This window comes from Danaus plexippus, chromosome 31, assembly GCF_018135715.1.
Source record: "Danaus plexippus chromosome 31, MEX_DaPlex, whole genome shotgun sequence".
In the NCBI taxonomy this organism is placed as follows: domain Eukaryota; kingdom Metazoa; phylum Arthropoda; class Insecta; order Lepidoptera; family Nymphalidae; genus Danaus; species Danaus plexippus.
This window is the reverse complement of record NC_083558.1, coordinates 2,404,835-2,430,424: the sequence shown is the minus strand read 5'-3', so window position 1 is coordinate 2,430,424 and position 25,590 is coordinate 2,404,835. Positions and strand designations below refer to the sequence as shown.

The 25,590-nt window shown below is 34.7% G+C and overlaps 2 protein-coding genes across 5 annotated transcripts; one reads left to right on the top strand and one right to left on the bottom strand.

Annotated features, from left to right (window-relative positions):
- The first annotated feature begins 198 nt into the window (after window positions 1–198).
- LOC116778300 (lysosomal alpha-mannosidase-like) lies at window positions 199–16,776 on the top strand. Of its 3 annotated transcripts, none has more exons than XM_032672249.2 (16): window positions 199–359; window positions 5,951–6,022; window positions 7,280–7,382; window positions 7,703–7,784; window positions 8,288–8,473; window positions 8,767–8,972; window positions 9,325–9,461; window positions 11,890–12,023; window positions 13,075–13,167; window positions 13,260–13,389; window positions 13,733–13,811; window positions 14,036–14,156; window positions 14,322–14,418; window positions 14,564–14,654; window positions 15,025–15,509; window positions 15,599–16,776. In XM_032672249.2, exons 2-16 carry the CDS (start codon window positions 5,954–5,956, stop codon window positions 16,769–16,771), a joined length of 3,186 nt encoding a protein of 1,061 aa, XP_032528140.2. In that variant the 5' UTR covers window positions 199–359; window positions 5,951–5,953; the 3' UTR covers window positions 16,772–16,776. The 3 variants fall into 3 exon arrangements, with proteins under 3 accessions (XP_032528140.2, XP_032528142.2, XP_032528141.2); XM_032672251.2 differs by lacking the exon at window positions 11,890–12,023 and adding an exon at window positions 10,440–10,573; XM_032672250.2 differs by lacking the exon at window positions 11,890–12,023 and adding an exon at window positions 12,723–12,856 and having other exon boundaries at window positions 200–359.
- Window positions 16,777–16,949: 173 nt separating this feature from the next.
- LOC116778301 (S-phase kinase-associated protein 2) lies at window positions 16,950–25,456 on the bottom strand. Of its 2 annotated transcripts, none has more exons than XM_032672256.2 (13): window positions 25,288–25,456; window positions 25,063–25,132; window positions 24,630–24,692; window positions 22,603–22,753; window positions 22,192–22,332; window positions 21,239–21,368; window positions 19,987–20,116; window positions 19,339–19,513; window positions 18,827–18,917; window positions 18,388–18,512; window positions 18,098–18,257; window positions 17,713–17,832; window positions 16,950–17,478 (listed from the first exon to the last, which is right to left on the bottom strand). In XM_032672256.2, exons 1-13 carry the CDS (start codon window positions 25,350–25,352, stop codon window positions 17,412–17,414), a joined length of 1,488 nt encoding a protein of 495 aa, XP_032528147.2. In that variant the 5' UTR covers window positions 25,353–25,456; the 3' UTR covers window positions 16,950–17,411. The 2 variants fall into 2 exon arrangements, with proteins under 2 accessions (XP_032528147.2, XP_032528148.2); XM_032672257.2 differs by having other exon boundaries at window positions 22,603–22,750.
- Window positions 25,457–25,590: the final 134 nt, after the last annotated feature.

Sequence of the window (25,590 nt, the reverse complement as noted above, 5' to 3'; positions counted from 1 at the left end):
CAATCAAACGTCATACTTATTTAAAATGTATTCATTTATTTTTCTAACCAATTGTTATGAAACATATTATATATATATATATATATATTAATTATAGTAAATCAACAACCTTAATTAAAACGTAATATACTCTACAAGTGTTTTATAATCTATATTTTTGTCTGTCAAGTTTCAAAACGAATCGACTCCATACATCAAACGGGAAGCGTAATTCGCTAAGCCAAATAATCAGTACACATTTGCTCGTCTCGCGTATTAGTCGTTAAATTTTTGTCTGAAAGTTAATGTACATTAATTGGTTGGATTTTTTTTAATAACCCACAGTTAATTCGGTAATACATTGCAGTGCCGGCTTCCATGTAAGTGCATTTATATTTTATATTGTTAATAGCTATGATTATTTCTCCATATATATATATATATAATTTTTTATTTTTATAAATCAATTATGTAGATGTAATTGGACAGTGATTTTCAATTATTCCAGCGTACGACGTCTGCTTTATAAAGACAATTGCTAACGCGGTTATAACAATAAGTGAATTATACCTACATTTAAAATTATATACACCGTGTTACAGAACGGTTAGTTTTTAAATTTGTTTTTCATTTTTTTTTATATTAGTTTTAAAAATTACATAACGGTTAGTTTATGATAAATTTTAAATTTGTTTTATTTTTTATATTACTTTCAAAAAAATTCTTCAAATTAAAGTCTTATTTTTCATATATATACAATTGATAATCTTAACGCTCTTAATAAAGAGTCTATCTGCTTTGTCTATTTATATTTTTGAGTGTTATTGAAACCTTTAGTTTTTTTCCTATACATCGTCTGTCAATGAATTTAAGTGTCATCAAAATCGGTACAACATCTTCGATAGTTTGAGGATGACATAAGTAGTAATTATCTTATAATGAACGCAAATCTATACGTGTGAAATATTATATGTTTAGGGACGGAATTCGAAAGTTTTGCTTTTATTAAAATATCATAAATAAGCAGAGAAGAACGCCAACGAAACGATATAAATTTAGTAAATAAATAAATAGAAAACATAATTTTGAATTTCAAATCAAACATCACTAATGTATGCCTGTAGGAAGTGATTGTTTTTTTAAATTATTTCATCAAAATCTCATAAAATTTACACGATATAGATTTTTTGAAATTTTTAATACTTATAGTGTATTTTTTTGTATAGTTATTGTTTGTTGCTTATTTGTGATGCTACCAATCATCACGTATAGGTATAGAGTGTAATAAAATCTTAATATGATAAACACAAATATATATGTATATAAATATAGAAGTATTTTTGATAACCTTTCAAGTGAAAATATATATATGTACATACATATAATGTATTTAAATTTATTTCAATGGCTTTATAAAATTATTTCAAGCCTACCATCGACAGACAACTATTAAAAACTTATATTTAATTAAAAGTAACGATATTTTTTGTAAATTTATTTATGATAATAGATCATGAAAATGGCTACAGTTAAATTAAAACTTCCGGTTGAAATTAAGAAATTTAAACTAACTTTAGGATACATAAATGAGATAATATAGTTTCGCTAGTTTGTGGCCGTGGCTTCGTTTGTTTGTTTTTCAGTATTGGGCTTAAAATTAGGGTGTGTTAAAGCGATATATGTTGATCAGCCGCCAGCGCCATCTATCGTGTGTGTCACGTTACTTCATACAGTACAACTGTTATGAAGTGTAACTAATATATTTCGGATATAGTACGCGGATTTTTTTATTTTAAAACTACATAATCCCGACGTTTCGGTTACTTTTCAGCAACCGTGATCACGCCTGCCGTCGTAGTATTCGAAATATATTAGCTTCATTTAGATGAATAAAACTCGCGAAAGTCTTTGATCGCATTATGTTATGAAGTGCTCCCGCTTGAACTACGAGGAATTTATGAGAAGTTTTATAGCCTTTGTCTGAGCTAAATATGAATCAAATTACGTCAAAATTTTATTTAACGTTGTTCCGGTGAAATTAAAAACAATCTCACAAATACATTTTTATATATGAAAATATCTGAAGTACACATCATTGAGATAATTCTTAGGGAATGGTGTTGGCGACTTATTTCGTAATTCTCTTGTTTTTGAAGGGTCGCGTGTGCTGTGTGATAAATATTATAGATCGATTTTTATCTCGTTGCAACACCACAAGAGTTTTGAAACAAGTACGAGTATTAAATTTATCTTTGTCACATTTTTTATGTAGGATGAATATTTTGATTCATTGATTTTTACACCCGTTTTTAACGTCACCGGAATGTCAAACGAAATGTAGCGAAGTATAGACGACGTTAAAACTTTCGGTTTATCGTGTTATCGCATTCACCTGGATTGAGGTCCGAATTTCAAGGGTCCAAATACGCCAGCCAGTCGTCTGAGTGACTGTCAAAGACAACCTTTATCTGTATAAATCTTGTAATACCACGCTCGTAAATATCTCATATATTATTCTTTATAAAATATACTTCTGATCGGACGTTTCTTAATCCGCACTTAATGCTTCTTGTTTGTGAAAAGCTTGTGTTTGTCATAAAAAATTTTAGTACACAGAAGAAATAATGAGAAGAGAAAAAAAAATATATAATTCTATTTTCATACAACGCTGCGAACGACAAGTGAATTGATTTTAAATGCTGTTTGTATACAAAATGAATAAATTAGACCTTTGTTACACATACCAACTTAATTTTAACTAGTTTGTTAAATAACTTAAAATAATGTTAAGTATCATTACTATGGTTAAATGACAAATATAGTATTCTATATATAAAAGAAATGAAAGTTATTTAAACTTTTTAAAACTTAAGAAGTGCTGTACGGATTTGACTGAAAATTAACGAGGAGATAGCTTGGAACACGGAAATGGACATAGGATACTTTTCATATCGTTAGATCGAGAAAAATTACGTAATAAAATACAATATCTGCTGATTGTAAGCCGGAACATAGTTCACCCAGTCAGCAACACATTTATAATTCCGACGAACGCAAACGAAGTCGCAAGAAAATTCTAGTTTTAAATATTTAACGAGTCCGAGCTATAACGTATCAGTGACCTATTGAATTCCACCTCTATGCATCCGGCTGCGAGTTCCACATGTTTTTTTATCCTTCAGGTCTAAGATGTGGACCTCCTAGATAGTTTTTTTCCCGACCTTCGCCGAGTCGGGAATGTGATCCGGTTTGACGGACGGCTTTCTTTACCTTATGACCTGATACCGATTACCTATAAACCGACTCCTAGTTGAATGCATTTGTTTATGCCTTACGTGTGTATAGCAAAAAATCTCTCGTTGAACATTATTTTAATAATATTTTAATAGTTATTTAAAGGGAACTTAGTTTTTTATGTGCTACGCGTTTCTCATTATATTAGTCTGCATATTACGCACGTTTCGGTTCACTTACATCAATCATGACGGACAGACGAGATGAAAGTTCATCTTAAAGAAATTGTTAAAAACGCGTATTATCTGAAAAATTTGGTTTAGTTTAAATGATTTAATGACCTTAAAAAACATAACACTTCTACTGAGCGGATTACTTTTAGACAAAGTTTAATTCACGAACCCTCGCACGTTATGGTGTTAAAGGCTCTAACTTGAGGTACATACAAATAATAACATTGAAAACAAACCTCTATACACTTTTGTATATCTTAAACAAACTTAATACGAGTTCGCACCGTCAATTTCAACGTTAAATATCACCGTCGTTCATGTTGTAGAATGTAGAGTAATAAGTTATTAAACGTGCAACTGACGGTTTTGAGTCTTTAGAACCCCAAACTAAGTTCTCATTTTTATGATAACAAACAGTAAATAGGTTGAATTAATTGTATTTATGCTGGTTACAAGAAAATTAAAATAAAAAAGAAATTAAAAAAAAAACAATATTATATTTAAAATAACGAATGACATTTCTCGCTATTCTATTTATACATGTTTGTTAAAAACTTAAATTTGGTACCTAAATTGTAGTGCATTTAAATGACTGCCATTTTTGAGAACGCCGCCATCTTTGATTGGGAATGACGTCACAGTTAAACCACCCATTGTCATAAATCGATTCGAGATTAACTGGTTTAAAATTTCAGTTAAATAAATACTTGTGGAAACAAATATGTATTATATTTTGTTTGTTGTTGTCGAGAAGATAAGTTCGTAAAACGGTCATTGGCTTTGAAGATTACAAATAATACATCTTATTTACTTCTACCTTATAACGAAACTTCTTTGGAAGAGAATATTTTTTTGTAAATATATATTAATATAATAAAAAATATATAATACTATAATTAGAGAATTTATCTGCTTATTACACCAGTTATACACCAGTGAAAGTTCCGTCAAAACCGATCCAGGAATTAATAAATTCAGACCTAAGCCGGGACACACAGTCGAAAGAACTTAAATGTAAAAAAAATATATATCGTCAAATCTACGCTGTATATGTTTTTAAAAAGTTCTGTATTATTTTAATATTGCTAACAGACAGTGCAAATTCATTAATATAGATATATATAAATAAGTCATTGATATGAAATTGAAGTTTTGTTTGCGAAACAAACTATCATTCGATAACGTAGAAATTTATCGATTGTAATGTAAATATCGATACCGAGTCACATTTATCAAAAACATTAACTACCTACTTGGTCTGTGTTGTTTTTTTTTTTTTTTTTTGAAAACACAAATATCTATTAATGTCATAGCAAACATAACATTAATTTATTTGGCGATGTAATTAGTATGATAACAATATATATTTGAACTAATTCCTTAATGACATACCTATTCGTTATTTTGACAATGGAATGTATTTTTCTGTCGTCTTTAATGACATTCCTTGTGTCTCTGCCATCCTACATGACACTGGCAGAATATACTGTGCACGTCTTTAAAAAAAAGAAAGATTTCTTTGGGTTCCTTAGTCAGAGGATTTTTTCTACTTATAACTCACCGATATCTTTTTGTTTGTAAACACAAGAAACTAAGACAGCGGTATACATACGTGTATATTAATTCGTAGTATAAAATATTAACTGTCGGTAGATCGCATACAAAAACAATCTTGCTGCGATTATTATAACGCAATTTTCTTTTCTTTTAAGATTTCACTTTTTTTATGATCAGCATAATATTAGTTTTCAAATCATTACCGTTATATATACACATTACCCTGTGTTGTCTCTTTAAAATACTTTCGTATTTTTTTTTAATTAATATTACTTATAAGGTATATTTGGGTAATGATTTTATTTTCAATATTATTTTTCTTTTATAACGTCTCTTGTATAATCTTCTGATAGGAAGTCATATGGAAATGGCTTACATCCTCGTTTCTGTTTGAGGAATCGTAAGAACAATGTTCCTTCGCCCCATCATCCCATCACTAGCTATAATTGAATACAACAACGGTATCCATTATAGTAGAAAATAAAAAAAATTAGGGAAATTATTCTCAATGTTCGATTATACAACTAGGATTTGTGGAAAAGTTAAAGTAACGTGCTGGATTCAAACCCGTGAGTTAGGGAGTACCTTCTAGTTGCTTTGCAAACTAAGCTATAGTCCGAGGCACAGTTTGGCTTGACTCCCAATGTTCAGCGTTACTTCCAGTAATGTCCGACACAATGGCTGGAGCCAGTATTCATAGTTTTCAAATACAATTCTTAAATGTTGCCATTACAAAATAACAATGGCTCAGTATTATTATTATCAGTCATAAAAGTAATTCTAAGGATTATAGTATATTATAATTAGAGAGTAGATGGCGCCACTCGTAACACTATCGTGTGCCTCTTCTTTTAACTCAGGTAGCTCAATATTACTTTAATCTTAAAAACTTAATCAAGTTAAAATGAATTTTAGTTATTTTATTATGTATTTTTTTATTGTTTCAGGAAATGCTGCTCCTTTTCTTGCTGATAGGTCTCTCGTCTGGAGTGCCGCTTGACGAGAAATGCGGTTACGATGTTAGTAACCCTTTAATGAGATCCAGGAGCTTTTGACAGTTACATAGAAATTTGTGCGAAAATTTACGGATATTCAGTCAGTATGGCTTAGGTAGAGAGGAGCTTGGACGGTGGAGGTCAGCGTTTAACGCGCGTTAGTTAGGGGCCGCTTAAACCTACACCTCGGTCAAGTCCCAGGCACTGTTGAAGCTTCTCTCCCTGCTACGATGGACCCGTCACCCTCACGGTGAATCCATGGATTGCTGAGCAGTTTCGTTGTATTGAGTCACTATGAGTTTGGGAGTGATATATGTATAAACTCTTTTGTCTGATGAGAATTGAAGATTTATTAGTGAGGAGGTAGCAATCAAAAAAGTTCTAAATACTTGATGCTGGCATAATTAAATATGAATAGATAAATTAGTAGATTCGTACATCTTGGTAGATAGTATCAACGTACGTTATTGAATGTAACGGGAAACGCTTGGTATGTAGTAACGATAGACACATGTGGTAAGCGTGCTATCATATATTTATGAATGAGAACAAAGGAAGTATTTTTATTCTATATAAAATTTGTTTTGTTTGTTACTTCATTATTGTTAATTGTATATAACGACATCAGTAAATAAACATTATCAGCACTCGATAAACTTTGACCTTTAAATCGTTGAATACATTGAACTTGTCAATATGAGATCTTCCGACATTTGTGACTCGGATCAATATATATATATATATATATATTGATCTAATTTTGTCTAATAACCTAATATTATTATAATTTTTTGCCCTTTTGGATATTGCCTAAATGTATATTTTACGGACTTATTTTGTTGATTGTCTTCTAGTGTACGGTACAAGTAGAATTATAAAAAGCTATCATCAAGAATGATTAGAAGTTATTAAGACTCACAGATACCTCTATTTTCTCCTAATACGTTGTGGAACTTGAAGCCGAATTTCATTTTATCAATTAGTATGGGATAATGGTAGTTAAGACTTTCGTTTCTATTCATTGAAATGACACTAATGTTTTCGTGTGTCAGTACTCGTTTTTCATTATTTTATAATTACATAATTGATTATTATGTCTCGACATTTATTTCAGTGAAAACTCCCAATGATTTTTGTATCAAAATTATATAATATTATATACATGGGGAACGAGTGGAGTTTAATAATTTAATACGCGAAATGTGTCGAATAAAAACGGTAATTCCCCTGTTTTAAGTACTCACATTTCTCAACGGTTTTATAGTAAAGTACCCTTCACAGAGTTGCACGGCCGCGGAGGCCGGGGTGTTGAACGTTCACATAGTACCGCACACACACGACGACGTCGGCTGGCTCAAGACCGTGGATCAATACTACTATGGAAGTGAGAACTACCCTCGATATGTTAATCCGACACGACACGTCATCACCTCACGTGACGTCACGTGTTATCATGTCAAAATAGATGGCACTAATACATGTATCTAAAATAATATTAATCAGTGTTGTGCATCGATTCCTAATTATTTATTATTGATATATCGATTAAAAATAGTGTATTATTTTTCATATTAGCTTTCTGTGTATGCATTTTCATTATTTTATATGATAAAATACGTGAGGATATTTGAAAGATTAAAAATTAACTAATTTCTATGAATCAATAAATTAAGGCATATAAATGTATTTATTATTTGTTTGTAGGCAAGAACGACATTCAGAAAGCAGGTGTCCAGTATATCTTGGACTCTGTCATTAAAGAACTGTGGCAGGATCCTAAACGAAGGTAGGAATATAATTTCTCAACTTTTTGTCTAGTTACATGTGTTAGACGGTGCAGTAGTTAGGATGCACTGCGATAGTGTTGGGTTCGATTCTTGTCATGTGAGTCACATGCTTCTCGATGCATTAACCTTGAAATTGTTATTTGAAAAGTAAGTTATTTTTTATAGAAACTCAATAGAGGGACCAAAAATTGCCTAATACCAGCTAGGAATGGACTGTAACGACGAGTTTACTAGTTTTGTCAACGATATCTTCTGCGTTTTCTTAGCTGTGTTTAGAGAAATGAATTATATCAGATGATTATACTATTATTTGGAAGAAACAGTCAGCGCCATCTGTCGTCTGTCTCACGTTACTTCACACAATACAACTGTTATGAAGTGTTCGCGGGAACTACACGGACTGAAGACACATTATACTATAAGATATTCTGATATAAAAGTTACATCACTGAAGAGCTCATTTAAAATCTTTGCTTTTATAGTGCTATTGTCACCTCCCCAGGTTTATATATGTGGAGACAGCGTTCTTCTGGAAGTGGTGGACTCTTCAGAGTGACGACACTCGCCACAAGGTCCACACCCTGGTCCGCCAGGGCCGGCTGCAGTTTGTAGGGGGAGCCTGGAGTATGAACGACGAAGCCGCCTCGCACTATCAGAGCACCATCGACCAGTTTACTTGGGGCCTCAAGTGAGTTCTATGAATTAACAGCTACGGTTCGACGCTCACTGGACTTTGCACTGATGACGTCATACTGTCAATATATTTTTATGACCGATTCGAAAGTACCTACATAACCTTCAAGTTAGATATCGGTAGTAAATAATGTATGATGGGTTGTCAAGTTTTCCTTCAATGCTTCAATGAATAAGGACATCAGTTTTTGCCATCGGTTAGCGGCGTACATTCAAATTTTCATATAAAAAATGTGCCTGAACGTGTTTGATGTTACAAACTATAAGACATATGATATATGGTTGAAGGAAGCTGAACGATACGTTCGGCGCGTGTGGGATCCCACGCGTGGGATGGCAGATAGATCCGTTCGGCCACTCCAGGGAGTTCGCATCTCTTTTATCCCAGATGGGATACGACGGCTTGTTCCTGGGACGGATCGACTACCAGGATAAAGGATCTCGTCTGAGAGACAAGAGGATGGAGATGGTGTGGAGGGGAGACGACCAGCTCGGTGAGGGATCAGCTTACATTGGTTACGTTTTTATTGTCGGTATTATTACTGATCGGTTACGTAACTTCCTGTTTAAAATATTTTTCACATGCTGGAATATCAGTCATCGTTGGAAATAGTTTTTTAGATAGCCAAGCCTTAGTCCATTAAAATGAAGTTCAAAGTATTTGACCATACATTTTTCTTATATAAGTTTGTAATGCAAATGACTTGCTTATATATCTTGTCTTATTTTCTATGATTCCAAAAGAAATGTTGTAAAAAGGACAAATGCAAGTCAAAAGTACATTACAAGAAATTGAGTCAAACAAATTACTATAATTAATGTGTTAAAATCTTTCTCAAACTGAAGGTAACTCGTCGGATATATTCACGGGTGTTCTGTTCAATACCTACTCACCGCCGGCCGGCTTCTGTTTCGACGTGCTCTGCAACGACGAGCCGATCATAGATGATGTGAACTCGCCCTTATATAACGTCGAAGATAGAGTGAGTTTAACTCTCTCCATATTCCTAAAGACAGCGCCATCTATTGTCAGAGTATCCGACTTAATTACTTAATATTTCATCATAAACGCCGTCTATTTTACTTTATAGGAATAACTATAATGCCGGCCACACACGTTACAGTATGCTTGAGTAAGTCCAGACTTGCACAACTGCCATTTCAGCGATACTTGTTCAAGTGTGCGTACATGCAGCGAACCACTTATGCTATGGGCGTCCACTGGCAGTAGTTGTTTTTAGTTAAGCAACAAAAAAACCTGAAAATGAAACAAATACTTTTCGGATGACTACGTGAATAACATTCACAACTCGTCTCCGTGATCACGGTTGCTGCAAGGTAACCGAGACGTCGGGAGTGTGTAGTTATTAAAATAGTAAAATACGCGTAGTAATCCGAAAAGTATTAGTCTCATTTAAATGAATACTCGCGAAAGTCTTAGATCTCATAAAAATTAAATATTTTCTGAATTATATGGAATAACGATTGGTTCTTTTTTTGTCTCTGTGGTATATTCTTCGTTTTTTGCAAAAAACATGGCTCATTCCTATATATATATATATAAATTCTTTATTTATAGAATTCCTTGCCTCTATAGTCTCGATTAATGGGCCGCAAAAATTTCTTGCACATGTAGGTGGCAACAACACTGGAATTTGTGCGAACTCAAGATTACATAAATTGGGAAACGAAAACTGGATTTTAGAGAACTTGTGCATGTTGAAGTTCGCGCGGTTTCCTTCTTGAACGCGTATACTCGAGCAGTTATAATGTGACGTGTGTTGCTGTCAACAAAGTACTATTAACGGATTCTGAAACTTACATTTTTAATTGGCTAGAAGTTCTGTAGGAAACATCTTAAATAATTTATTTTAAAAAACTACTCTACTGGATGTGACTTTTATATCATTGTATATATTAAGTAAATAAGGAATTCATCTACGATATATTATCTGACGAAGGTCAACAAATTCCTGGCGGTCTGTAGAAATATGTCGGAAGCGTATGGAACCGATAACGTGTTGGTGACGATGGGAGAGGACTTCCAGTACCAGGACGCCAGCATGTGGTTCATTAATTTAGACAAACTCATACAGTGAGGATGATACTTTTTGATATAGGCATGGATACTAATAAGGGTTGAGTTAGCTGCGAGGGAAAAATTTGGACAGATTTTAAATATATATATATATAAGTCAACATCATCAGCCTATCGGAGCCCACTGCTGAGCAAAGGCCTCTTCTCACATGGAGAAGGTTAGAGCATTAATTACCACGGTCGCTCAAGACGGGTTGGCGATTTCAATCTTATAATTTGAAATTATAAGACCAGGTTTCCTCACGATGTTTTCTTTCACTGATCGTCAGTGGTGTCTAAATACTCTTAGAAAGTACATGTGACTCGGAAGAGATCACATTGGCACTTGCCAGGTTTCGAATCCGTGCCCTCACGTGTGAGAGGCGGGCCTTTAACCTCCAGGCCACCACGACTTATGTGTATATATAGTTCTTGAGCGCGACTCCGTCCGTTAAAACTTCTGAGTTGTTCTCTGTCACTATGGCCACTGCCCCGTATTAAGGTCGGGGTCGTGATTTGGGAAGATATAACCTCCAGGGTTCCATCTATATCTATACCAAAATTCATTAAAATCGGCTCTGCGGTTTAGGAGTGATATCGTAACAGACAGATGTATTTTTACATTTATACATTTTAATAGCGAATGTCAGCGAGTTAGCCTCATAAGATCGTCGATACTATGACGGGCAAAGATTTATGAAGGAACACTAGAAATGTGGGTAGTTTGATAATGACTCTTAGTTAGCGAAAAAAATTACAATAAGAGTAACAAAAATAGGAGTTATTTAAGTGAATGTTAAAGAAAAATGATTTAATACTTTTGAAATCTGTCCAAACATATGCATGGATTGTTGTTATGCAATTATTTTGCATGGCCATGAATGTTATCAGTGACGCTTAGTATGCATTGGAATGTATTGAATGAAACTAAGAATTCTAATGACGGACACGCTGACGTGCGAGCAAGTTACTGGTTTTATAACCAAACATTTATTAACTAGTGATGTGGGTAGAAAAACGTCTTAAATATAGGGAATTACTTATCCGCGACATTTCTTCATACACCAGATCAAAAATAGAAAGATTTTTTTTAATACGATACGATACGATATTTTTTTTATACGATACGATATTTTTTTTTACAATAAATAGCGCAGTCGATGGACCATGTACGGACATTTTATTATTTGTTGTAATAAAGACTAAAATTACGATGGTTTCCATCCATGCAAAATATTTAATTAACTATTAAATTCAATAAAAAATTTAAATCCGGTTAATATTTACAAACATATATTTTAATTTTGGGTTATAAATACTAATTTCTCCGCTAGATGGCAGCGTTCATAAGGAAAGTGTACGGTATGTCGGAATCGTATAAAACCGACAACATCTTGGTGACTATGGGAGACGATTTCCAGTACCAAGACGCTAACATGTGGTTCAGTAACCTCGATAAACTGATAGCGTGAGTCTGTGTTGTGCCTCATATCACTTCATTGGCTAGAATTGAGCAAAGTCCCAGATAAATTTGTTATGAGAAAGTAACATTATATATAATGACTAGCTTTTGTCCGCGTCTTTCGATAGTTTTCGATATTAGTTCAGGGAATAATGTTTATAGCGTGTTAATGTAATATATGCTCCACACCGTCAGCGCCATCTATCGTCTGTGTAGCGTTACTTCACACAATACACCTGTCATGAAGTGTTCCCGGGAACTACACGGACTGTACATACATTATATACTATATGTTATTATGACATCTAAATTATATCACTGGAAAGAGTCATCAATATTGGTTAAGTAGTTATTGCGTAACAACAAAGTCATACAAACTCAAACCTCACACACTTTCGCATTTATATTATTAGTAATAATTTTATGTTATGAGTATTTCAGCGTTAACTATTTTTGGAATCATTTAAATTATTTAAATAACCTTTAAATTGTCTGATAGGTTTATTCTTAGACGGGAGTCCCAGATTATGTAGAAATGTATTTCCTGTCAAGGCTTTTCATACTTTCAATATCACTCATAGTAAAAAGATTAATAAACAGGCAGGTAGTTATAAAGTACTCGGTAAAACCCAGAAATCGACAATAGATGGCGTTGTCACAAAAAATAATTTTCCATACAAATAATCGAAATTCAATATCGTCTAGATAAACAAATTTCTGAAATCCGTTAACCAACAAGGCGAGTACTACAGAACGAATAATATTATACTAACGATGGGCGGCGACTTTACCTATCAAGATGCTGCGATGTGGTACATCAACCTCGATAAGTTGATAGAGTAAGTCTACAGACTGTACTTGGCACTACTAACGACCGTAGTAAGACACATTAACTAATATATAAGATGCTTACAAAACCCCCACTAAAACTACTAACCGACCACGGCTTTGCTCGATTTATTTACTAATGAGTGATGTGTTTGCATTTATATTCATTAATCGATACTATAATCGGGTTTGTGTGACGCGTGTAGTATATGTCATGTATTTATCACAGATATACAAATCTAAAGGCCGCCAAGGACGGCTTGAACATTAAACTGTTCTACTCCACGCCCGATTGTTATCTGAAAGCCGTTAAAGATTCGAAGTGAGTATTTAAATACATTTATAGCGGTTTTTGTGTTTCTTTTCTCAAAAAATTGTCGGTTTTTACCGGTTTTATCGATTATTTACTTCCAGCCCGACTCTGCCTACTAAACAGGACGATTTCTTTCCTTACGCGAGTGACCCCACCGCCTACTGGACGGGGTACTTCACTTCGCGACCGACTACCAAATACTTCGAGAGACTCGGCAATAGATACTTACAGGTGATTCTTACCACGTGTTTTCAGTCACTTTATACGTAGCGTTAATAGTTTTCTTCGATGTGCTATAAGTAGCTTGTCGTTGAGAACTTGCAAGGATGAGGAATAGTTAGAACGTTTCCTATTTCCTATCACCGCTCTATATTTGAATTATATTTTGTTGTACATTTTTGTCTCAAACATATTCTTATAAAGGCACTAAATATAATCAAAATCTCTACGGATTTCTATCATTATACAATGTTTTTATTTTACACGAAGAGGAATTGTATGGCCTATTTGGCCTACAATATAAACAATTTTTAAGAGCATTATATTATATTATATATATAATATTTGTTTGCAGATGGTAAAGAATCTACAAGTGTTGGCCGGTTTGGAAGAACACAACAAATTTGTTATAGACGAGCTGAAGAGTGCTATGGGTGAGTTATTTACTCAGTAAGCGTCTTGTGAGTAAAATATTGCTGCAAATAAGTTATAAGTTGTATTTACTCGGTATGTTACGAGTATTGAGATACGGATAATCTAAGATAGTTCTTACTTTGATGCATCTGAAATTAGGTACTCGTATATTAAATTCTTACCGCCTGTTATTTTCTATAGTAGTATTATAATTTATATATTTAGAGAGACAAATTGTGAACAGGTGTGATGCAACATCACGACGCCATAACTGGCACAGAAAAGCAACACGTGGCTCACGACTACGAGAGGTTGCTGGACAACGCTGTCGAGGACGCGTTGCTGGTGGCGAGGCAGGGAATCAGGTAATACAGGGAATATTGGGTATGAGGTTACAATAGGTATATTACGATAATATTCCTGTGAGTATCTTCTGTTATTGGCAACAAATTTTCCTACGATTCGGACTTATTTCAATATATTAAAAATGCATATAAATGTATATATTTTTCTATATTAATATGTTACAGTAAATTATCTAAATCCGAAAAATATCAATTCAATTACGAGAGATGTCGTCTGAACGAGTCGAGCTGCGCTACGAGCGAGGACAGCCAACAGTTTGTGGTGAGTGACAGCGAAACAAGATAGGAAATGTAAACATTATTAAATTTAAAAAACAATCGTTTTTTTTTACAATACATTATAAGTTGGTATTTACAAAATCTATCTTGTTTCATTGGCTACTAGTATTATATATATATTGTTACAGGTGACTGTGTATAATCCACTCGGTTGGAATACCCTTGAACCGATACGTATCCCAGTCCTTGACGGAGAGTACGAGGTTTACGCACCAAATGGTAATTAAAAATTTACAGTTTAAAATTTATAACTATTGAAAAATATGATTTAAATTTAAACAATAGTTAGGATTTTTTTTTTCAATTCTTGCGTGGGAATAAATTTATTGTATATTATTTAAGGCCTTTAATTTTTTTTTTATTAAATTAACTAGACCAGAGTTTCCCAAACTTGTTTTGTCTCTGCCCATTTAGAGCATAAATTTTTTAGCGTCCCCATTTGTTCACCTAGTGAAAAACCACTATAACTTATCCTAACTAAATAAAATTTCAAATCGCCCTCGTCCCGTACACAGCGCCTCACTTTGGGAACACATGAACTAGACTGATATGAGAATTACATATAAATTATTTAATTTGTTATTTTCAGGAGAGAAAGTAACCTCCCAGCTGCTAGACATACCGAACCCGGTTAGGAAAATACCGACCAGGAAGTCCGGAGCCACCCACGAGCTCACCTTCATAGCGAAACTGCACCCGCTGTCGATAAAATCGTTCTTCATCAAGAAGATGCAACGAACAAGACGAGGAATAGATTACCGGAGTATAAAAAATTACTGGAGTAATATCGGCAGCCCGTATATAGTGGAGAATATTGATTACGTAGATAATATTGGGACCGATAAAATTGTCGTGCCCTCGCATGTGAGCGGAACTGGAAGCAATATTAATTTTGATGTGCTGACGGATGAGGATTTGAATGTGGGTAGAGCGGAGAATATGAGGAATAGAGATAAGGTCCCGAGGAACATGGAGAAGATGAGACATCCGAGTTTGACTGACGAGGAATACAGACTGCTGGCGGACGAACCGAGCGTCGTGCAGAGAAGTGAGGAGTATTATTTGGAGAATGAGGTAATTATATAGAATATATGATTTTAAATTATTTGTCATTATAACATTATTACTTATACTACTTTTCACGTACAACCTTTTTCTTCCAGTTCCTGAAACTCCGTTCTGATGATACAGGCGTCACTCACATGATTTTACCGGACAGAACAACCAACCTCAGGATACAGTTCCACTATTGGACCGGATGTTCCGGCGACAATACCAACACAACGACGCGATCTTCCGGCGCGTACATTTTCAGACCGGAAACGGATAAACCGTATCCGTTAGAATATAACAGTAATAGAATAGTTAAAGGGGAAGTAGTTCAGGAGATCCGGGCGGAGAGTGACACGGCGTCGAGTACGTTCAGGGTGTACGGCGGGCTGCCGTTCATAGAGCACGACTTTGTTGTCGGACCGATACCCGTGGACGACAAAGTCGGCAAAGAATACGTCATCCGATACGACACTAATGTCGGCAACGACGGCGTCTTCTTCACGGACAGCAACGGAAGACAAGTTCTCAAGAGGAAGTTGAATGAACGGCCCCAGTGGAACCTCACGTTAGCGGAGCCGATCGCGGGGAATTATTACCCGGTGACGAGCAAGATGTTCTTAGAGGACGGGCATACGAGAATCACGGTGTTGGTGGACAGGTCCGAAGGGGGCACGTCGCTAGTGCAGGGCGGCATAGAGCTGATGGTACATCGTCGACTGTTACACGACGATGCATTCGGAGTGGGAGAGGCTCTGAACGAAGTAGCCCAAGGTGAGGGACTGGTTGTAAGGGGGAGACACAGGCTCCTCAACCTGAATCCTAACGACGAACAAGAAACCCTGAGCGAAAAGAAGTATGCTCTGCAAACGCACTACGAGCCGATAGTGTTTGTATCGAAAGCAGAGCATATATCCTTCGAGAGCTGGCTAAAACTGAGTAATTGCTTCAAAGGCATGAAGCAGCTCCCGGACGGAGTTCACCTCCTGACGCTGGAGACCTGGAGAGATAAAATACTCTTAAGATTCGAGAACTACATCGATAGGGCTGTGCAAGTCGACTTTAATATCTTCAACACGATTAAGATTAAATCGGTGAAAGAGACAACCCTAGCGGCTAACCAATGGCTGGAGGATCATACCAAATGGAATTGGAACATCGAAGGTGAATTCCAAAATTCCGATTCCCAACCAAATCCGATTCCAGACGATTTGACAGATCTCAAATGTACACTGAAAGCTAAACAAATAAGGACCTTCGTAGCTGACTATGAATTAAATGCTTAATGATATTATTTGTATTTTATTTCTCTTATATACAAATTAGTTTTTTATGTCTCATATATTATATAAATCAGCATGGCGGGTTATGCTCTAACACTTGAGCATTTTCGCCGTACTATTAACTACGTAACTCTCCGCTGTCGGTTAACCAGCCTGTAGGGTAGTCGAATAAAACATGACAGGAAAATTATAAATATATTTTGTCAATATGTACACTACCCTCACATCTACAGCCCTTCGCATAGACGAATCATTTACAGTACAGACAAACACAGTACACCTCCTACCGCGATGTTGGTTAACAAGCACTGCGTTTTAACGTGCACACTGACAGTTTGTAGGTGTCCAATTCATCAATCTTTTCGTATAATAAATTTGCTGATTTTCTTGAATAAAAACTATAATACATTCAGTTGTTACGTTCATACTTGTACTAGGCTCGAGCCAACTACGAGTTTTCATTCTAAATACACCTAAGTCTTAAAGCACCAAATACAATGATTTACTTGAAGATTGATCGAAAAAGTTCTAAGAAAACTGTACTCTAATCATTACAGTTCCCGTTAACTACTAAACTCACAGTCGCTAAGTTAACAACCAGTATTAAGGGTTTATTATAATATAACTATTATTTACTTTGTGTTCAGTCTCTAGTCCTTAGACCCCATACCGATGTCCGCCGCGTGCCGACCGTTGGGCGGGCGATGGCGCTGCACAGACAGACACACGTTAATACTAAGAATGAGATATATATATATATATGCTCTAAAAATAGACAAACGGATGTACGAGTAATTTAACATACACTAAGTTTATATGAATATTTCAACAATAATATTTCGTATATGAAGTGTGTTTGAAATCTATCTACTGTATAAAATATTGCACACGCACACACACATACTCATATGTCGTGTGTGTGTATGTAAGTATGTATGTCGTACCTAAACATGAACTGGTTGATGGTGACCGCCGGCAGGGCTGCCCGCAGCGCCGCCAGGGACGCGTGCTGCAGAGTCCCCCACACCTCCACGAATTGAAGGGAGGACATGCGAGACAGCTTACTGGAGGAGGAGTTACGACATCAAACTCCGATATCAATAATGGCTGCTTGTATGTGTGTGTGTATAATAACTCGCTTTACCAGCTTATTTTATTGTAAATAATATTTTTATTTTATTAGTGTAGTTACTAATAAAAACAAAATACAAAATAAATATAAATTTCGGAGACCGGGTGGAACAAAACGGACAGTCAATAATAAATATATATATATATATATATATATATATATATATATAATATATATATATATATATATATACTGACGTGAGCGCGTGCGGCGGCAGCAGGTAGCAGCGGCTGAGCGCCAGGTGTTCCAGGCGGGTGAGAGGCAGCAGGGCGCTCAACGAACAGGCGCTGAGACGAGAGCAGTCCGACACGTCCAGCTCCAGCAGGCGCGGGCAGCGACACGACAATGCCTGGACATCTGGAACACGGAACACTTACTACTGGAACTGATGTCACACGACGGGTTCTGGATATAAATATATCATTTACTTATATCTGTATCACACACATACTATCACACACACACACAAACATATATATACACTTACTTTCGTCAGTCATACTGCGAGCGCCGCTTATGTTGAGCCGGCTCAACTTCTGAGGCAGCCTCGTCACCAGCACCTCCAGCGCCGCCTCGCTCAAGTTACACCAGGAGATGTTCAGCGAGGACAGGCTGGAATATTATATGACACAAATATATATTTATTGCTCAAGCCGATAAGGCTCAATTTTGAATGTGCTGAAATGTGCGTAATGACGAGATTTGAGTAAGAATTAAGTGGGCTGGATAAGATATATACATCTTCTTAAAAAATATATATATTATGATATATTCATTTAATATAAAATTATGACAGTTTTAAAATACTCTTATATATATATAGGGCTAATAATATAAATCACCATTCAAGACATTTCGTTTCTGAGATTTATACACACAGACAAACATATATATACATTAATTCTATATAATACTAGTTAACAAACCCGGGACATCCCTCTAGTATGTTAGTCAGTCCGGTTGCTGTGATGCCTTGAGCCATAGCCAGGTTTAGGGTTTCAAGGCCGCTGCATTTCCCTAAAACACATTAAATTATATCTACTTATCTGTGAATATATAGAAAAACTAAATTGATTTTGATGAGACTTTCCAACTATGTAGTTCAACTGAGCGAGACGCTGGTAATATTTATTCCAAGGTCCCGTGCAGTTCACATACAATCAAGGACAGTACAATTCTAAAGTCGAGAAGCCACGCACAAAAACTGGTATAATATAAATGTCAATATAATCACACATAAGACATTAACTTTTAAGAGCAGTATTTTTCTATGTCTAAAATTATTATTACTTTAATTATTAAAAAAATATATATAATTAATAGTTATTTTTTGTGTATATATTTTTATTACCTTGTACACACACACACACACACACACACACAAATATATATATATATATACAACCTACATAGCATATTATATGTACAAATAAGTTACCAATCAACTCCTGGCTGTATTCGCTCAGTTTAACATTCTCCAGACTGAGTTTCTTGAGCCCTGAGCACCGACTGAGCAAACTCTCAAGAGTTCTATAGTCTATGGTGCACATGCTCAGGTCCAGATACTGGATTCTTGTTTGTACTGGAGCTGGCTCGGGATGCCATTCGCCTATCTGAAACATATATAGGTCGTGTTAGTTACACTATCTATAAGTCAAGACCATCGGTGGACAGATAGCTTAGAACTGGGGAAAACATGGGATAGTCCTCATCTGATAGGAAAAGACAAAAGAATAAGTTGATAAAATCCAAAATCTTATTTAATTATGAACAGAGTTCGCCTGGTCAGCTGTACATTACTAATACTGAAACTAACGCAGACGAGGTCGCGAGCAACAACTAGTATAGTGGATTTAATTCAGTACTTTAGTATTGATACTAGTGAGTTGTTGAGAGATTTGAAGCTGCTAGTACTATGGTCTTGAATTGGAGTCGCTTGTCTGACCGAGATATAATGTAGGCTAAATAATACATTGAAATTAATTTAAGATAGATTTTTTTACAACATTTATTGCAATTAATGTTACTCCCTATATGAAGGCTGACACGCTCACACACACTCATTTTTATATATATATTGTTATACCTCGCTCCCCGCCAGCCGCAGTACTATGGGTGTCCTATTGACGACCTTTCCTAAGGCCCCCGCCGCGAGGGTCTTGTTCCCCAGGTCCAGGCGGGTCCAGAGGGTCTCATCGGAGGCTATTCGACGCCATCTTGAGATTTTAATTAAATATTAGTTATAATAACTTATAATCTGTTCTGTTTATGTCATTGAACTATTTTATGTATCTGTATATGTTGGTAGAAGATTCTGTAAGAAAATTATCAACTACCTTCAGTTTATATTGGAAGAAATTTTAAATCAATACAAATAGATAAAGCATTAAAGCATGCAACACACAGACATACAATGGTTTTATTTAGAACATTAGTATATATATACAGTAATCCCCCCTATTACACGGTATATTTGTTCCGCGTTATAGGAAAACGCGTTGTACGAAAATTCTCGTAAGCCTAAAACCTCGTATAACGCGTTATATACAAATGATTCACGTTTAACTTTTCTTGTTAAAGAATATTAAGGAAAAACTATGTTATGAACGAAATATATGCGTTTTGTTAAAATCAAACCAAGAACATTTTCAATAAAAAACTAATACATATGTAACTAAAAAACAGGTAATTTCAAATAAATCAAATAGTTCCAAAAACAGTTTTATTACATATTTATTCGCTGTCGGAGCTGTCTGAAATAACGTTCCACCGACATCTTTTTTTAACGGAATGTTCAAAGGTTTCACCTTTCGAATTTTTATTATATTCTTTACTTAAGAGCATATTTTCTTGTTCGTCTTGGAATCCCCGAGTTAAATGAGGAAAATCACGTGGGGAATCCCCGTGTTATATGGGGGAAAACACGTGTTATACGAGGGACATGAAATCGCGTTATATGAAAACGCTTTATAAGAGTACCGTGTTATAGGGAGGATTACTATATATATATATATATATTCCTAGATATTTCGGTAACCAACTTTACAAGAATATTTCTCTTTTTTCCCCTTTTCCACCATTGAAAGTACCACTTTATGTATGCTTAATATAATAAATAAACCAACAGTCAGCGCCATCTATCGCGTGTCGCGTTACTTCACACAATACACCTGACATGAAGTGTCCCCGGGAACTACACGGACTGAAGGTACATTACATACTATGTGTTATTATATACGAGACATATTGTACTGTCATTAAAATCCATTCAGTAGTTTTTGCATGTAACCGTAACAAGACATACATACAACAACAATATTGTTAAGTATACAGCTCACCGTTTGCAGACCAGCATACAGTGAGCTAGCGTCCTCTTCGGCAGCCAGCGCATCACTGACAGCACCACCTCGTCTGATAGAGACAGGAAGGAGTCCCCTCCGTCCGCGGGGGGGCTGGGCACGGGGGGGGCTGCGAGTCCAGAGATTTATATATATAATAAAAATACATTAGTTAAATTCGACTATCAGTAAGAACACTATAGCCCAATAATTGGAACGACAGTTACGTGATCTCGGGTGTAGCGGGTTCGAAAATACTTACAGATATAAGAAATAGTAATTCGTAACTGGATACTATAGTTTGGTAATGAGTTTTATATCCTTAGTCCAGGGACCTGATCATCATATCGGATTTATATAGCCTTAATACCTGTATTTTCACGTTACCAAGAGAGTTATACTGTGACACTTATAGTAAGCGATTCCCGCTTTTGGACATGTATTACAAGTTAGCTTGGCAAATAATAAGGCAAATTTATAGTTTCTTGGATTAAGTCAGTAATGAATAACCTTAAAACTATCTGTATGTAGCTTAAAGGGGAACTCGTATTAGGGTACAGGGAGCGACACATTGGGAAGGGAAAGTGAGATGTGACTGACGGTGTTCTGAAGGGAGATCCAATATCTTTCACTATACATTGGACTAATAGTGCTGCCATATAAACTATCATACTGGGATATGCGCTTGCGCATATTTTTATGGGTTCGTTCTTAAAACTGTACGTACAAGTTCAGTAAAGCGATCTCATTTCAGTACCGAAACGTTTTTTTATTTATGGGTTCCGTATTATTATCCGTAAACATGAAATTTGTGGACCGATCTTTCGTTATATAAAATCCAACACTTAACTGGTCTATCGAACACAGAACCCTCGCTTGGATAGAACGTTAAGCGGCAAAGGTCATCTCCGTGGATGACTGACCTGAGTCGCCCTTTCCCTCACGATACTTACCCAAATCGAAATAGTTTTCCTTCTTGCTGGTGTTGTGAGGTTTTGCCGCGTGTTTACACGAAACGGCCACCGATTGGCCGAGCGGGGTCTCCTCATCATTGACATATGTCAGGGGCAGCGACGAGTCCAGATCCGGCTTGGCTGGAATTTTGGATTCATTTGTCACTTGGAGGTAGTTTTAACTTTTCGTTCACGTTTTACTAAAATTTTTTTTTTTATAAATTTTGCGTGTTTTTGCTACATATTTTGTGGTTAGGCAGGAAATTGTCCGAGCTAGCGCAAGGACCTCAAGATGTTTATGTCTAATCATTTTATATGGTATTGTTTGGAAATGAGAGCTTCCAAACTAAATCTCTACCACATTAGTGATTATTACAAGTTATGTAATCCTTGCCGTCGTTGTGAACTCACCCTTATCACAGCTGCGTGGACTTTTCGCCAGTACCTTAGAGGGTCCGGGGCTCATCTTCAGTGGAGACCTGGGGCTGAACCGTCCCCGGGACACGCTGTTCACATTAGGATTAACATTCTCTATGTCGTGTTTTCTTTTTAATGATTTCTGCTGAAATTTGACAGATTAATTCCTTTAAATATGCGACTACCCTCAGCTAACAATTAAATGATCTTAAGGTAAAAATATTTTTCTGTCATTCAGAACTTTTTTTTTTCTTCACCAAAAATATATAATACATAATACCTCATTTAGTTTTTAATTATTCAAAATATTATTTACAGAAATGTATTCGTAATTTTATATAAATTTAAAGCGTTAAATAATATATATATTTTTTTATGTATTTGTATCTTAAGTTTATGTGACAGTAGAATTCCGGAAATAAATATTTTTTTAAACATACATTAAGTACGTATATATTTTCCAGTAACTATTGGAATCGATAATAGTACTGAGATCCCATTGATATAGTTACTATATATATATATATATATATCGTTACTCCTGCATTGTATCTCGACGTAACCGAAGATTACTTTCAATTGAGAAGAAAAAAAAAAAACTTTTTCATATATTTCTATGCATCGATGAAATTATTATTTCTATTGGAAAAAAAAAAATATGCACTAATAACTAAATGAACAAAGGCATACAAAGGACTCGCTGTTTGACTCCCATAGGGGTCAATGAACTTTGATATATCTTATATATGAAATTAAATGACTATACAAGTGATTCAGTGGTAAAAGGACGGGATGTTGTGGAAGAATCTAAACTGTAAATTTTTCAAGGAAAATAATCTATTGTTTGATTTATTGTAGGGAAAATAAATTTAATGTCATATTAATAGTCATACATCTATATGTCTTAGCAGTTTAGTAATCTCTAAACATATACAACATTGATGTTGGACAAAAAATTATAAGAACTTTTTTTTTTAACAACAAATTTTTCAATGACGTAAAATAATATGATTGTTATATGTAGGGACCAATTTTACACACACTCACACACATACATATATGTATATATGTATATATGTATATATTTGTGTGTGAGTGTGTGTGTGTAAAATGATATGTCAGCATTGAGATATAATCAAACTCACAACCTCAATAAAATATGCAATCTCTCAAAAATATATTCATTATTATGAAGAAATATGCTTAGTTTTGTTGAAAATGTTGTTCGAAATCAATATATATGTATATATAAGTACATACTTGTATATAATTTGGAATCATTAATGTGGTATGTTGATGATCCGGACATAGAATGAAAATCTTGCGGCGAAAATCAGTATACTTCGTACTTATTTTGTTTCTTATATGTAATTATATCTATAAAATGACCAAACCTCGTTTTAATAACAACTAAATTTTATCAAAGAAATTTAAATTAAAAGAATACTTTCAGATGCACTACGAGTTTTTCAAAATTTTAAAACTACATACTCCTCATGTCTGGGGTAGACGACAAACACCAGACCAATTTACAGACATTCTCAAATCCTCTGCCCTGATCACGGCCGCTGCAAGGTAACCGACACTTCAGCATTATGTAGTTTTAAAATAATAAAATAGGCGTAGTATATACAAAATATATTAGTTTTATTTAGATACCATAGCTGTGACTGGAGAAGAAATCACATCTCATACATAGATTTCAAACATGTCTGGTCAATAGATATTCATAGTTAGCATTAATTTACTCTGAAGTCGATCAATTTTGGTTGACTTTCAGATAAAAGTTAATAAGATAGGATATTATAATGATTTTTTTCAGGTTTAATACTTTTTGTGTTACAGACATACATACATATAGGTTAATATTAATACGCAATACACATTAAGATAGTTATTGCTCATATATACACTTAAAATAAAGAGTTTTCATATAAATAAAGAATACACAGAATACTTCTTAACAATATCACTCATAGCAATGTCTTATGATTGTAGAGAGATATAATAATCTAACTAACCACATTATGCTCTGATTGCTCCTCCTCCGGGTCCAATAAACTGACACCCATCTCATTGAGAACCTGCCAATAGATTTACTATTTAACAGCAATCACAAAATATTAAACACGTTTTTATGTTATGTTTATTTATAATCTACGCAATATTTAAGTAGCAAAACTAAACAGTCTGTTGTGAATGAAGGCGAGTGCGATTGTTGTAAATAAGTCGAATCAAACATAGATATCGTTTTAACATCTAAACAGTATTATGTTTCATTTAGTAATAATATCTTAGAATTATCGCCATAACTTACATAAAACTTACGATCGAAGTAATTATATGGCGTATATTCACTATAACTTTGCAAAATTAATATATTTTCTAAGTGATTTCCAAAAATGGGGTTAAGGTATTTGCGGCAACATATAATCATTATTAACGATTACTTACATCAGAATCAGTTCTTCTGTCCATCAAACTCCAGCTTTTGCGAGAGGAATTATCGACGCGCATTCTTTTCCTAGAAAAAACACGTTTTTTTCGGTTTAGACTAATATTTAGGGAACTAAAACGCAGTGACACGTTAGATGCATTTGGCGCCTTTTTAACTTTGCCGCTAAAAATCAGCTGTCAGCAACAGGTATTTTTTTTTCTAACAAAAATAACACGGCTTACCGTGGACTTTCAATAACATCTAAAGCAGGAGCTAAACGATCTTCTGCGATATTATTTACATTCATTTTTAAATAATTATACACTATGTTATTTTAGTTTACTAACGAACGTCATAACTAATTTAGTGAAATTCTAAAAACTGAAGAGACTAATGTCAAAAATTATTTAATCTTGATGAAATGTCATTTGCTTACAGTTGTTGCCATTAGAATAAACCTTTTGAGTCAACAATAACACCTTTCCTTTGAAGAGAATTATAGAAGTCTTTTTAAAATGTATTCATTTAGAAAATGTAGTTATTTC

What these genes read in the sequence shown, in the direction of transcription:
- LOC116778300 (XM_032672249.2), top strand. Translation starts at nt 5,954, where the DNA reads ATGCTGCTCCTTTTCTTGCTGATAGGTCTCTCGTCTGGAGTGCCGCTT. An exon ending in GGATCAATACTACTATGGAA is followed by an intron (nt 7,383 to 7,702) that starts GTGAGAACTACC and finishes ATTTGTTTGTAG; the next exon opens with GCAAGAACGACATTCAGAAA. An exon ending in CGAGGTTTACGCACCAAATG is followed by an intron (nt 14,655 to 15,024) that starts GTAATTAAAAAT and finishes TGTTATTTTCAG; the next exon opens with GAGAGAAAGTAACCTCCCAG.
- LOC116778301 (XM_032672256.2), bottom strand. Translation starts at nt 25,352, where the DNA reads ATGAATGTAAATAATATCGCAGAAGATCGTTTAGCTCCTGCTTTAGAT. An exon ending in ACAGAAGAACTGATTCTGAT is followed by an intron (nt 24,693 to 25,062) that starts GTAAGTAATCGT and finishes ATCTATTGGCAG; the next exon opens with GTTCTCAATGAGATGGGTGT. An exon ending in TCGCAGTATGACTGACGAAA is followed by an intron (nt 18,258 to 18,387) that starts GTAAGTGTATAT and finishes TCCGTGTTCCAG; the next exon opens with ATGTCCAGGCATTGTCGTGT.